The 14,358-nt window shown below is 38.1% G+C and overlaps 1 protein-coding gene across 2 annotated transcripts in view; it reads left to right on the top strand.

The window, feature by feature from the left end:
- Positions 1 to 13,954, top strand: part of LRIG3 (leucine rich repeats and immunoglobulin like domains 3) — a 40,440-nt gene extending 26,486 nt beyond the window's left edge. For both annotated transcript variants that reach the window (XM_032689229.1, XM_032689230.1), the window contains 8 exons: positions 2,365 to 2,528; positions 5,229 to 5,549; positions 6,097 to 6,378; positions 6,831 to 7,283; positions 7,487 to 7,645; positions 8,728 to 8,871; positions 8,958 to 9,233; positions 11,620 to 13,954. In XM_032689229.1, the coding sequence (XP_032545120.1) occupies positions 2,365 to 2,528; positions 5,229 to 5,549; positions 6,097 to 6,378; positions 6,831 to 7,283; positions 7,487 to 7,645; positions 8,728 to 8,871; positions 8,958 to 9,233; positions 11,620 to 11,864 (2,044 nt within the window). In that variant the 3' untranslated portion in view covers positions 11,865 to 13,954. The remainder of the gene's footprint in view (positions 1 to 2,364; positions 2,529 to 5,228; positions 5,550 to 6,096; positions 6,379 to 6,830; positions 7,284 to 7,486; positions 7,646 to 8,727; positions 8,872 to 8,957; positions 9,234 to 11,619) is intronic.
- The last annotated feature ends 404 nt before the right edge of the window (positions 13,955 to 14,358 follow it).

The following is a 14,358-nucleotide window of genomic DNA, read 5'->3' as shown; positions in this document are numbered from 1 at the left end:
TAAGTGGGAGAGTGTGGGATAGGAGGCATTTGTTTTCTGCTACATTTGGTGTCTATAAAGTCCTTATTTTAAATTGACTGATCTCTGATGGGTTTTAAATAAGAAAGACTTTGATGTAATATGCTACAAGATCAGCAGTGCTATCAGTGAGCTAAAGCTTACTGACCAGTGAAATACAGTGCTGCAATTCTTTGTAAAGACCTGGTTGTCAGTGCTTGTAATTGAGTCCTTCTGTCCTATAGTAGCAAAGGGACAGATCTTCAGAGAAGTTGTGAAGCAGTCACTGGGAAAAATGTATTCTTCTAGTGAGGATTTTCTTTTTGTCCTCTTACCATTTTTTTCTATTGATCGATATGGAACAACATTGTCACTGCTCCCTGTCTTTTAAGTGCAGCTAATTCTTCCTCTTGCATATATATCTTGTGTCTCCTCTATTACTATCAGCATTCCCTAGTCAAACCTGTTGCCCTGAACTGCTCTGTAGATAATCTGTCAGCAAACAAAAGAATAACAAAAAGATGCTGCTCTCATGAGTAGAAACTGCTTGAAGCTCGTCTGGAGCTTTTCATTTGTGTTCTCCAGACTCCTATCAAGTATCCACTGGGAGCTGGCTCTCTGTTCATCTTACAGAATTACTCCACGTTGAGTACCATAGAGAAAGTAGCAAGGAACCTTGCGTATTTCATAGACTTAGAGAACAGACCAGGTTGGAAGATACCTAAAAGGGTCATCTGGTCCTACCTTTCCTTGCAAAGGGCAGCTAGATGAGGTTATCTAGAACCATGTCCAGTTGTGTCTTGAAAGCCTCCAGTGCTGGGCACTCCACCATGTCACATGTTGTTCCAGTGTATGATTGTTCACACTGTAAAATATTTTTTTCTTATATCTAGACAATATTTGGTTCATTTGAAATTCAGTTGAATGTTACCCATATTGTGCTCTAGAAAACAGAAGCCATGGTTCTACCCGTATCCAGGGGTTTTCTGCCTTTCCTCTTCCTTGAGTTGGACCTGGTTGTATTCCTTGATTAGTTGGCTGAACTCACTCAGCCAGCTTCAAGGCAGTTGCTAGTTTGGCACAGGAGAACTGGGAGCACAGTGCTGACAGTTAGGAATTGATACAGATGATTTGAGGAGTGATCAAATGTGATGGAAAGACAGGCTAACACTGCTCCAGGAGGTGTAAGATGCTGTAAGATACTAGACTGTAAACAACTTCAATGAAATAACTATTGAAGAGTTGTCTGTGTTGTTTTTCCTATACTTTTCTTGAAACACCTGGTAGACATACATTATGTCTGAGGAAGATACAGACAGATGGTAGAAAGTAGTTTTCCACAAGTAAGATTATTTAGCATAACTTCATATCTAGTAGTTTTATTCTGAGGCCCTAGAGGAAAATAATGACAGATACCTACCTACTTCATCAGGATAGCAAAAAAAGTGTGGTTTGTCTGCTCATAAATATAATAAGAATGATTCTAAAACTTAAGTGAAAGATGACCTGTTTCATCTCAATGTAAACTGGTGAGCTGGCATCCCTAGGTTTTTATGCAGTGCTAATGTGAGAAAAGAGCACAGAGACACTCTTCCTTTTCTTCAAGAAAAAAAAATCAAGAATTACTATGTCTTCATTTATCTTTAAAGCTTTATATCTCCCTGGATTCATAAATTGTTTTTACTTTTCTTTCAAAAACAGGTGAGATTTAAAGAGAGGTATTTTACTACTGAATGTGGTTTTTTAATATGTTTTTTTAAGGGTGATTTTGAGTTTTCAGCCAAAAACGAGAACTCTTCCTGCTTGAACTCCTGATTCTAGATGCTTACCAGAATATTTCTTTGCTTTTTTATTTTTTCACTCTGTGAGTGTAGATATTCCCACAGGTTAGGTAAGTTCTGCACAAGTTATTTCAACAAGTTACTGTTCTCTGTCTCCCCACTCCCCTTTTTAAATATCTTTGCCAAGATAAATTCTGACTGAAAGGGAAATGAGAGAATGAAGCTGTCTCAGATGTTGATTTCCAGAGTGCCTACCTTCTGGACTGTTTTCCTGCATGGCCATTCCATGTGTCCTACTGCTGACTATACTTTTGTACCTGATACAGCACAAATATGCCTGTTTGCCTGTACTCATATTTGTAGCAGAAGCTGGGAGTTCAGGATAACGTGTCTGTTTTGTAGAATGTAGGAGTCATGACAGTAGTGTCACTACACCTGAGCTGAACAATATTGCTGTCTTTTCTCTTGTGATACATGTGTTTAGCCTCAAAATTTATTTTGTTACTAATGTGTGCTCATATAGATGTGTAATACAAATAGAAAAACCAAACAAACCAGTTTTGAGTGTGTAACTGCTTTCTCTCAGGCACTTCAACACATCAAGTCTCTTGTGTGACTGCCAGTTAAAATGGCTACCACAGTGGATGTCAGAGAACAGCTTCCAGAGCTTTGTAAATGCCAGTTGTGCCCATCCTCAGCTGCTAAAAGGGAGAAGTATTTTTGCTGTCAGCCTGGATGGGTTTGTCTGTGGTAAGTATAGCCTCTATTTCTCATTCCATAGAAAAATTTTGCTGTATGCTTAGTTTTTGTTGTAGTTTCTTCGATATGTTTTGATTTCTGTAATAAAATGGAGAGGATTTGATATTTATTAACATTTTTTTCTATTCCCAAACTGTGATGTAGATGCTCAAAACTTGTAGCTTTGTACAAGTTGGGGAGTGACAGTCTTTTGGCTTTTATTTTATGTACAGCTTGCTTACATAGTACGTAGCATAATGTACAAGGGAAAACTCAATAGTTTGTGGTGGTGAGTGTGTATGCCTCCATTTACACTGTTGATATTTTGTATTTCAGTTTACCAGATAGTAAATGCTAGTAAAATATTTTTACTTGAGAATTTGAGGTGATAGTATCTACCTTAAAAATAAAAGTTTTCTGTGTGTGTTTAGTAGCATTCATTATTCACATGTATGTTGTGTTCTCTATTTAAAGCAAAGTGAAGCTAAGCATTCAGAGTAAAGATGTGTGTTTAGGTACTCTGATACATAAAGTGGGAACTGCAAAAATATTAGGAAATTAAAAGCTAACTGGATTTCATGTATTTTTGTTGAATACATTTTTTTTTTTACTAAAAAGGATTCAAACTTTGTATTCTTCGTAGACAAAACAGTAACTATCTTCTCAATAATTTTCCTCTCATAACAAATATAACTACTTAATTTTTACTTTTGCTGCTCATATACTTTTTCAGTGGGAAAGCAGGTACAGAGTATAAAATAGTATACAAAAATGTTGTTTTCTCTCTTTCTGTTAGCAGTCAAATATTTAATAAATAATGAGTAGGTGCTGTCTACTGCTGAAAAGGAGAAGTTGACAGTGCAGAAAATTACAGATTACTTGGTGGTTAAAGGAGTGTATATGAAGTATACATTCTTATTTATGAGAAACTCATTCTGTCAAAAAATGAAATTGGGAATTTAAATATATAACTTTTATTTGTTAAACCAGGGGCTTTAACAAATTGTGACCTTTCTTTTAGCTGCTGAATGCCATTTTTAATTAACTCATTTCAAACCCTTTTAAGATGTATTAGCAAAAGGGAATGTACTAATAGTTGTTATATTTAATACTTAACGTAATTGTCATGCAGAAGTAACTAAAATCTCTTAATACAATCAAATAAGTGATTCACTTAAATCTTTAAAGTGTGCCATCACTAGACGTTTGGGTGTACACACCTTGCCTTACGAGTTTACAATGACTGCTTTTACTTTTATAGAATTTTTAAGAAAGTGCTTTGACTCCTGTATGAAATTAAAATGTGGGTATAAATGTGTGTCTCTGTGATACATTCATCCAAATACGCATTCAGATAGTTCTTTTCTGACAAAACACAGTGCCTGTATTATCCTGCTGTGTTCTTCTGTATTCTATACTGTATGCTTATTTGAGTGACCTTTTTATCACCCCCTTCCTGTCAAATAATTAAGATTGAAATATATTCTCCTGTCCTCTCACAAGGCTAATTTAAGTATTCACAGTGCTTTACTTTAGTTATCCCTGTGCAAAGTCAGTGAAACTATCAACTTAATTTTCAAATTGTATAGTTTGTCATGGAGGACTTAAGGCATGGGTATGAGGCATGAAAAACAAATGGCCTTGGAGATTCTTAAGGTCCTTGCTTAGAGTCCCAGATTCACATTGCCCTGTCACTGGAACACAGCTTCAGACCTGCGTGTCTTTTGCAGGCAGCTCAAGGCTAGGCTATCTGCACGTCTTATTTTCTTTTGTAACATACAGCGTGAAAGTTCTTTTAGGAAATAACACTTTGACCTTGATATGTGATTCCCAAACAAATGAGATGTAAGGAGACAAGGGGCTAGATAAAAATGGACTCTTGTGCAGGGAGGAGTATTTGGGGCACAGGCCTTTTCCTGCAGTTCCTGTGAAGTTTTTCAGGAGATTGGAGACATCTTGAAAACTGGGAATATGCTAAGGCTTTTGCTTTTGGGAGACCAGGCATTTAATTGCCCACTCCTTTTATACATGCAGTGTACATACAATTGAATAAATAATTCAGAAGGCAATTAATTCTGTAAACTCACAACATGTCACTTTGAAGGTAACTTTTCAATGGTAAAGAGACCTCCAGAAATTAATGTCTTGAAGTTCTTGTGTTCTGTCCTGCTTAAGGGATCTTTATCCTCTCTGGACCAAACAGCCACAGGTCACTGAAACACTGACTTCTGTACACAATTTTTTGTTTATGGGTTTGGGTAAAACCCTTGACTATAACTTAACAGTTTCTGATGGCAGAAGGACTGTGCTTTCAATAAAGAAAAACCCACAGCAGCCTCAGGTGTTGTAAATATGAAGGGTAGGCTTCTTGACTGATGTTCAGAATAGTTCTTACGGATGTCAGGGGGTAGTTCTTCCATCTTTAGGGCTGCTGTTAAACAAACTGTACACATAGTCTGATTTTAAATGTGCTTTTTTTTCAATGAGAGATGACTTGGCACAATAAACTCATAAAATATGACATCTTTAATGCACTAAGGCTAGTGAAATTTAAAACTAAAGCATTGTGTATCCATTTTATAAACAGTTATCTGACTCCTCTCTCAAACCTATAAAACAAGGCTTACAAACTCTTTCTGAAAAGAGTCCTCAGGCCTCACCTTTATTTTTTTTTTGTCTTGCCTTGCGTTACTTTTTCTCCCTTCTGTGCAGATGATTTTCCTAAACCACAGATCACCGTACAGCCAGAAACCCAGTCGGCAATCAAAGGCTCCAATTTGAGTTTTGTCTGTTCGGCAGCCAGCAGCAGTGATTCCCCAATGACTTTTGCATGGAAGAAAGACAATGAATTACTGCCAGATGCTGAAATGGAGAATTATGCACACCTCCGGGCACAGGGTGGTGAAGTGATGGAGTACACTACCATCCTTCGACTGCGCAATGTTGAGTTCAGTAATGAAGGGAAATACCAGTGTGTTATTTCAAATCACTTTGGTTCATCTTACTCTGTCAAAGCCAAACTCACAGTAAACAGTAAGTATGGTACTTTTTGCTTGTGGCCTTAAAAGTAGAATGATTTTAATCAAGATATGTAAACATAGTTTTTCCATTCTCATCATCTGCATCTTTTAAGAGATCCCTTAATATGCTGAGATTATTTCTTGAAATATATCTACTTCCAAGATCAGACCATTCAGCTTTACATCTGGTCCCGTTGTGTTGAAGCATAGTATAGGAAAAAACAAGTAATAAGATTCATAGTAAATCTTATAGATAGACAAAATCTATCTTACAAGATGGAAAAAACATTAATCCTGTCTTCACAGGAGGTAAGTGTGTGCTTTGTTTCAAGGTGCTGTGGAAAGGTCATGTAGGAGGCTGTTCGCAGAAATGAGATTTGGATCTTGGGGGTCTCGCATACTTCACAGTTCCCTCTGTTTCTTTCTGCTGGATACTGATAAATTTAGGTTGTGTGCTTCTCTGGCATTGTTAGGCCAACAAAGGGTGTTAAGAAAATGTTGTGCAAAAAAGAAAAAGTATGTTTCATGTATTCATTTTGGTATCACTAACTTTTCTTTAGTGCTGCCTTCATTTACAAAGATCCCCATGGATTTAACCATTCGAGCTGGAGCAATGGCACGTTTGGAATGTGCTGCAGTTGGGCATCCTGTCCCACAGATTGCTTGGCAGAAAGATGGTGGAACAGATTTTCCTGCAGCGCGCAAGAGGCGCATGCATGTCATGCCTGAAGATGATGTATTCTTTATTGTTGATGTAAAGATTGAGGACACAGGTGTTTATAGCTGTACAGCTCAAAACACTGCTGGAAGCATTTCAGCTAACGCAACATTAACAGTACTAGGTAAGATATTGGCAATCCTTCATAGTGTAATCACTATTGTGATGCGAAATAATAAAAGTTAGTTATGTTTCTCAGTGTGTTCACAGCTCATATGCCAGGGGGAGTGGGGCAAAGGGGCTTCTATTTGCATTCAGAGACAGTAGATTTTGTTTAGCTTTTGATTTTGTTACATTTTGTTAACCATTTTTATTCTAGTTCTCTGCAGCCTTAAGTGTGTATGATTTGGCCTTTTTGCCTTCTGAGGTAATCAAGCATTTAGGTCTGATCAGATGACAAGTAAATTGTAGGCTCTAAAATCAGAGTCCTTGAGTGTTTTCTGAGAATCAGAGTAAGCTTCATTAGGCCTTACTGATGCATTTAATTTAGCTTTTCCTCTTGAGCTTTGAAGGAAGGGGACATGTTCTCATTTTTGCAAGGTCATTTAGGATATAAGGCTTGTGCTTTCTTTTCAGAAACACCATCATTTTTGCGGCCTTTGATGGATCGAACTGTAACAAAAGGGGAAACTGCAGTCTTGCAGTGTATTGCTGGTGGTAGTCCTCCACCCCGACTGAACTGGACTAAGGATGACAGCCCTCTCGTGGTAACAGAAAGACATTTCTTTGCTGCAGGCAATCAGTTACTAATTATTGTGGATACAGATGTAGAAGATGCTGGAAAATACACCTGTGAAATGTCTAATACACTTGGGACAGAACGCGGCAACATCCATCTTAATGTAATTCCTACTCCCACTTGTGATTCTCCTCAAAATGTTGCCCCATCACTTGATGATGATGGATGGGCCACAGTTGGCATTGTGATCATAGCTGTGGTTTGCTGTGTGGTGGGCACTTCCTTGGTGTGGGTAATCATCATCTACCACACAAGAAGGAGGAATGAAGATTGCAGCATCACAAATACAGGTGTGTAAACTGAAAGTTTGCCTTGGAAAGGAAAAAAAATGTTTGTGGTTGCTTTGCAAAGACTTTATTGTAGGAACATTTGAGTGCTTTGACTCAGAAGAGCGAATTACTTGTTACTTTCAGTGCTTTGCTGACAAATTTATAAGTGCTTCTACAAACTGAAGTATGGTGATGGCTTTTGTATGTGTTTTGCATCCCCACAGATGAAACAAATTTACCTGCTGACATTCCCAGTTACCTGTCATCCCAGGGGACACTAGCTGAAAGGCAGGATGGATATGGCTCATCTGAAAATGGCAGTCATCATCAGTTCCTCTCTTCTTCTGTGGGAGGGTATTTCTTGCAGCAGAGAGACAGTAATGGTAGGTATAAAATGCTAAGCAGATTTTCTATGTTGCTTGAGTAGCTGTAGTTTTGCTATTGTCTTTCTGACTAGTAGAAATAACACTAAAGAAGCATCTTTACTGAAGTTTGAGGATGTGAAATTTATTGCTTAGTATTGCTTCAAAAAGATAATAGCAGGAACTTGGATCTGTTCATCCAAATAACGTTATGACTTTTATTAAATTATGAAGTTTTTCTCTAATCTCAAGGGTAAATTTAAACTGATGATCACATTTCCAAAAGAAGAGTGTCCAAAGCAACAGCTTGTCTTCAGCTCTTACAGCTTGAAAAGGATCCTTTAATGGCATGTGGGCAAATGTGATAATACCAGTGTAACTTTAGTTTAACTCTTTAAACTTGCTGGTTCGAAAAGTCATTAGGGTCAGAGTCAATAAGAGATTTAAAGTGACTGCAAGTTACCTTATGCTGCAGTACTTGATATTTATACATCTGGCACCTGAAAATCTAGTGTAACATACCTGCATTAGGGAGGAAAAGGCACTTTGTTGGGAAGAGGTAGGGATTGAGATACAGTCAGGAGTTGGAACAGGTGGCAGTGAAATGGTGGTTGAGATAGTGCTACAATTGTAGGGTAGTGAGAGGAGCAGCCTCTTTGTGGGTCAAGAACCACAGACCATGTCCACACCTTCAGGAACATTTGAACTGAAAATCTCTATAGCTGTTCAAGTAGCCAGTGACTCCTTCAGATTCTTCCACGTGGGACTTTTGTGTTGACAGTCTGGGCTCCAAAAGGTATCTGTGAGACAGAGCATGAACCTGGCTTCCAGTGCTTTAGAAGTCGTCCCTGGCTTTGATCCCTGTGATGGGTTTTGTTTTGTTATTTGGGGGTTGTATCATGAAGCAAAGTGTGACACATTCTCTGTTAAGCTAATTAATTGAACACTTGCTGGAATTAGAATTCTCATCAAAAGGTTAGGTTGAACCTAATCAAACTCTAAAATGCACTATGAAATACAGCTGAACACATGCGGTTCTTAAGAAACTGTAAGCCGAAGATTCAAAAAAGATTTTATACTGACATGTCAATTTTATTTTTAAGGCATTTGCCATCTAGATAACAGCAGTGAAACAGACTTGGAGGGTGCTGCAGATCCATTCCTATGCCACTATCTGGGGACTTCAGGGACTTTGTATTTAAAAGGAAACACATATAGTTCTGATGCATTTGAAGCATACAATGCAAGTAAGTTTGCAGGGGGAAAGTTTTAGTCCTAATTCAATCTTGTGTTATGATGAATCTATATGAAAACAATTTTTCATTTTCTTTAGGTTGCAGCCCTGACCAAAGAACAGCATGCTTGGATCCTTTTGAGTCTGGATATTTAAGGAAAAAGGAATGCTATCAATACTTGCCTCCACTAGATGATCCCTTTGACCAGTGTGTTGGCATTATTGGGATGCAGGCTACAAGTAGCAGACTGATTAATTCTATTTATACTCAAAATGAAGGAACTGGACTAAAAAGCAAAAGTCTGAACTTGGACACATTTGACTTAAACAGAAGTTTGGAACCCTCATCTGTTATGAGCAACAGTACTTTCATGGGTATGTTCTAGCTGTTGTTTTTTATTCGAGCTTACTACCTTGCTTCCTCCTTACAACACTAAGCAAAACTGATTTCTCAACTTTTTCTTCCCAAATGTTTTAAGCTGAGGAACAGAGGAGTGGTTATAGTAAAACTGTGTGATGAGAATATTTAGGTTACTGGGATGTCTTAATAGCTCACACTTACATGAAAGTCGCATCAGTGATGTGATTCTTATCTTCTGTCTTAATATAGATGGCAAATTTCCATAAATGTTAGGATACATAACAGGCAAAAGGTATGCAAGGTCCCAGGAGGGCTCAGGGCAGGTGGGGAGACTTGAACTTGTATGAGTATGTATCATGTAACATAGGGAGCCAGAACTATTTACCCTTCAAAGTAAGGCACTATGTAAAAATGCTCTCTCTACCCCTTCTTTGTCCTTTTCTCATGGTTTGTATGACATAAAGAATTCCCAAAGTTTGGTTCAGGGTTTACAATTTTAATCCAGATTGCAGGAAGAGATAGGGGGAAGGAGAAAAGCTTTACCTTTGAAGCTTCTTAAGTTTTGGATATTGGTTGGGCTGGTTGGTTTAAAATGCATATAAAACCACATACTGCTCTCATCCTTGTGCTATCTTTGCACCAAGCACAGCCCTGGCACTGTGGATTGTTTCCCGGCTGGTGTGTCAGCATTGGCTGATCAAGGCCTGGGTCTGGTGGCTCTGCAAGGGGACCTGGGGGAGAATGCGCGTCACTGGGCTCTTTGTTCTCAGGGGGTGGGGAGGGAGGCACAACCTCTGAAGTTTTCCCCTTTCGAAAGCCAGATGTTTGAACTATAAAATGTTGCAGATGCCAGGACATCTGGCAGAGGCCCTGTGTCCCGCCCCCTGGCTGCCTGCCACTATTACTGTGGTGGGACTGTGTGGATAGGGCTCCTGCAGGAAATAGTTCAGCTGTACATTGGTATACCCTGGAGTTAATGCCATATCAAGGGCACATAGTCCTCTTCTTGCCCTAAAAATCTATACAGAGCTACTCTTTTCATCAGTTCTCTTAGGCTACTACCCTGCTTAAGTTGCATCATCACTGCCTTGGATGCTTTTTAATCATTAGCGCTCTTGCCTCAAAGAACCTATGGCTAGATCTTGGAGGTGGTGGCTGTGGAAGAAGTTGTGACAGATTTCTTGTCCTTAGTTGTGAATCCACTTTTTTCAGCATTGTCTTCAAATTCAACTCCCCTTTTGCTTGTACAATCACAATGAAGAAGACAACTGGAATTAACTTTACTGTCAATGCATGAATCGGGAAGTTCATAGCTTGGATTTTGGTTTTTAAGATAGGACTCATTTGTAGCTTTGCTGTTGTGAGGAACATACTTTCATATTGTAGTAGGTTAAAATTGCTCTACAAATCATTGATGCAAATGTGGATCTTGTCCAATTCCATTTTTAGTAACTTCTCAGATGACAGTTTTACTGGAAACCCTTGCTTCTAGCCCCTAAGCAAAAGCAAAAGTGTGGTGGTTTGGGTTCAAAATTTATTAAAGATTGTAGTGTTAAGTTATTAATAAAAACTCAAGTTCTTCAAAATCAGCCTGTAGCATGTTTTCCTCTAAAAATAAGTCCTTTGAATGTCTCTTACAGACGCTGATTTGCGATAGCTGTATCAATGAAAAAAGAGAAGGCCCTTCTTGCAAAGGTGTTGGTGCTAATTATTTTCTGACTAGTAAATCCAGATAATTATTTATAAAGATTGAACTGAAATGCTGAATTCTCGTTGGGTTACGACTGTTCTCTTTGCCCACAAATGGCTAGATGATCAGTTATGAATGGAGTGTGTGGCTAGCTGGACTTTTATTATTAATGAGACATGCTAGCCAGAAAAAGATTTCTTTAGCATTTGGATTGCACTGTGGGATGATGTTGCATAACGCAATACAGGTCAGGAGTTAAATTTTTTTAAAAACCTGTTTTATTTTTTCTGAACTACATGGCAGATGGTATGTGCCATTCGTTCACTGAAGAACAAAACAGGGAGACTGCTGTGACTTTTGCATTGGAAAGTGTCTTGTGTTTGCAGTTTGGTCTGTGTTCCCACCTCCCCCCTCACCACCCTCTCCAAATTAAAATGGGTATGGAAGTAGTCATGAAAACAAAAGAAAGTTGTCGGTGGCTATACAATTGCTTTGGAAACGTTTTTAATGTCTCAGGTGGCAGAGTCTTGTTTTATGCTTGTGATCACATCGATGTTTTCTTTTAAGGGGTAAACCAACAGTGAAGTAAAATTTCACTTTGGTGAACTTTTTCTGTCAATCTTTGGCTTGCATTCCAACATGCAGCCCTTGGTGAGGCACGAAGCTGTTAGCATTGGTATTTCTGTACTCACTCTTTTACTGTCTTTCAGGAACATTTGGAAAGCCTTTATGGAGGCCTCAGCTGGACACTCTTTCAAGTTGTAGGCAGCCAGCAAATTGCCAGCCGAAAACCTCCCGTAATAATCATCATGCCTCACTGGACTTTGATGCAGAGGCAGATGAAGAGGGAAAGGAAAGGACAGATTCTAGAGGAGAAAATAGCTTTTATACTTGCAAACAGTCATTTGAAAACTTTAGGACTTCTACTTTCCAATCCTGTGATTTGGATACATAGCTCTTTTTGGACTTGCTATTGATTTCTGGAACCAAAGAAATACTTTGACATACTACTACCTCAGTATGAAACTTTATTTAAAAAGGGACTAAGGAAAAGAAGAAGGAAAGAAACAAACCACATGATGCTATGAATTCTGAAGAAAAAAATGTATTTTTATTCCAATAAAGCATAATTGCCAAAATGCTCTTCATTTGTTGTACTGAGAAAACATTCCTTATAAAAATACTATATTTGTAATTATTTTATAGCTTTTTTAATGCAAATATATTTTGTAAATTAATGGTGTAAATAATACAGCATATGTATTTCTATGTCAGACTTCATTTTATTGAAATGAGCAGTAAGCATTCTAATTTTGTACTGTTACTTGTACCTTTTTACAAATGGAAACTCCATGCTGTTTGCAGGTATCATGCATCTTATTTGCACATTACTTTTAATAAAATCTGCTGCTGTGTGGTCTCTGACCCACATTAGTGTATGAAGAATGAACAGTGTGAATTACGTTTCTAGACAGTGTTTTTCTGATGCATGTTTGCACCTTTGTTTGACCTAAACCCGTACCTTTAGATTTACTGTGTAAAATATGTTCATCTTCAAAGAGTTGGTGTGGTCCTGCCATGGCTGCTGGAGAAGTGGCTTGAAGCCATTTCAACCAAAATAAGTATGCAAGTCTTTTCCACTTAGCGAATTTCCACTGTGCGCACACGCTCCCAGTTTTCATGCACACAAGGCTGTAGTACCGCCAGTTTTTCCATGCCTGTGTTGCAGTGTGCCTGCATCTGTTGGAGGATATACACACTAGATGCACAAATTCATATCAAGCTATTTAGTAGAAGAAGAAAAAAGGCACTGTATATCTGCTTGGTAACACTGCTCTTTTCTGAGTGGGTTAATGTTCAGTGTTTGCCAAATATGCAGTGCATGCCTGAGTCTTTACTTTCCCATACCCTTTCTCCCTCCTTTTTTGCCTCTACAGCCACTCCATACCCAACATGAGAAGGTAATCCAAGTACAAGATAATGTTTACTTTGGTTTAATTTCTGCTTCTGTTCCTTACTTGGCTGCCCTTCTCTGGTTATAGATGAGATCTGTGCTTTATTTAATTGCTCGGTCAAGTTGAGCAATTGTGAGTTCTTGCTGGATTATATTTGCAGTAATGAACACAATATCTTCAACTCTAAGAAGTTGGAGAAAGAGGATTGCTTATTATAACATAGTAATTAAAACTAAGTGAAAACACTCTATTTTGGTTTTCTGTGTATGGATACCTACTATTTTAAAAATACGTGAATCTTGTTGTCATCACTCCATTAGAACAGTGAGATTCTAAAGTGGTTAGTACTATAGGAGATTGGCTTTTTAAATCTGCCTGCTTTGAAGGTGCAAACTTACATGGTTGCCAGATATCTTCTTTTAAACTAAATCAAATGCAGCTGTTAAAGTAGGCCATCACAGGCATCATGGCTAAAGCTCAAGCAAAGATTTCGTTGCCTGGTGTAGCAGAGCTAAGGGCTTTTAGTTGTAGCCAGAAACCTGGTACCCAGATTGCAATGCAATTTCCCCTTACTTTAGGCACCAGTATTAGAGACAGGAAGTTAATCCATCCTTGGTCGCTGGTGGTCTAAGTGTACAGAATGGATTTTGCGTGCTTTAGTTGATCATATTGCCAGATTTTTTGACTTATTGTTAATTTGTCTTCAGTGCTGCCAGATGTGCTGATGTGCTGACAGACATTGATATGGGTGTTTGATTATAATTAAGTGCATTTGAAAGAGATTAATTTTTCATGAGTTAAACAAAACCTCTAAGTCGATAAGGCAAGAAATCTTAAATTTTATTCACTCAGTAGCTCTCCTTTTGCTCCCCCTCAACCCCCTCCCCACTGACCCCTTTTTTAGGGAGAGAAGAGCTGGGGGCTGTAATAAGCTTGTGTTTGTAACCAAACATTGCCTTTTTGTCATATTAAAAAGCATCAAAGTTATAAATGGTAAGTACATTTTTCATTCCAGAGTTAATGTTTATCCTTAATAACTCCATCATAAAAAACAAGCCTTAAATTTATTTTCTGTAGTGGGGGAGGGTTGGCAACAATGGCAATACCATTTATTACTTTTTCATCTTCTTTGAAAAGATCCTAATCTTCCAAAGGCTTGGATCTCTGCACCTAAATAAATGTTCAGGGTCAATGAATTTTAAATGCTTTCTATCGAATTTCATTTAGCAACCTAAACATACAAATGACTTAAACTTTTATTTGATGCCTTAAGTACCCAGAAATGGAAGTGAAAGCTCCAAAGTCCTCTTTTTCTGCCAGCCAGTTTTTGTGTTTAATTAATGGATTGTGCTTAAATAGAGTGGTAATCTGTAAATTTCAAGATAGTTGCAATATCTTAGTAGTTCTTTTAAGGCCACTGATGTAACCAAACATCTGTTTTAAAGACTTGCAAGTTCACTTGCATTAGTTCTCTTCCCCCCCCCCCTTCTTTTT

Source organism: Chiroxiphia lanceolata, chromosome 5 (assembly GCF_009829145.1).
Source record: "Chiroxiphia lanceolata isolate bChiLan1 chromosome 5, bChiLan1.pri, whole genome shotgun sequence".
Lineage (NCBI taxonomy): Eukaryota > Metazoa > Chordata > Aves > Passeriformes > Pipridae > Chiroxiphia > Chiroxiphia lanceolata.
The sequence above is the reverse complement of the archived record's forward strand: the minus strand, read 5'-3'. Positions and strand labels throughout refer to the sequence as shown.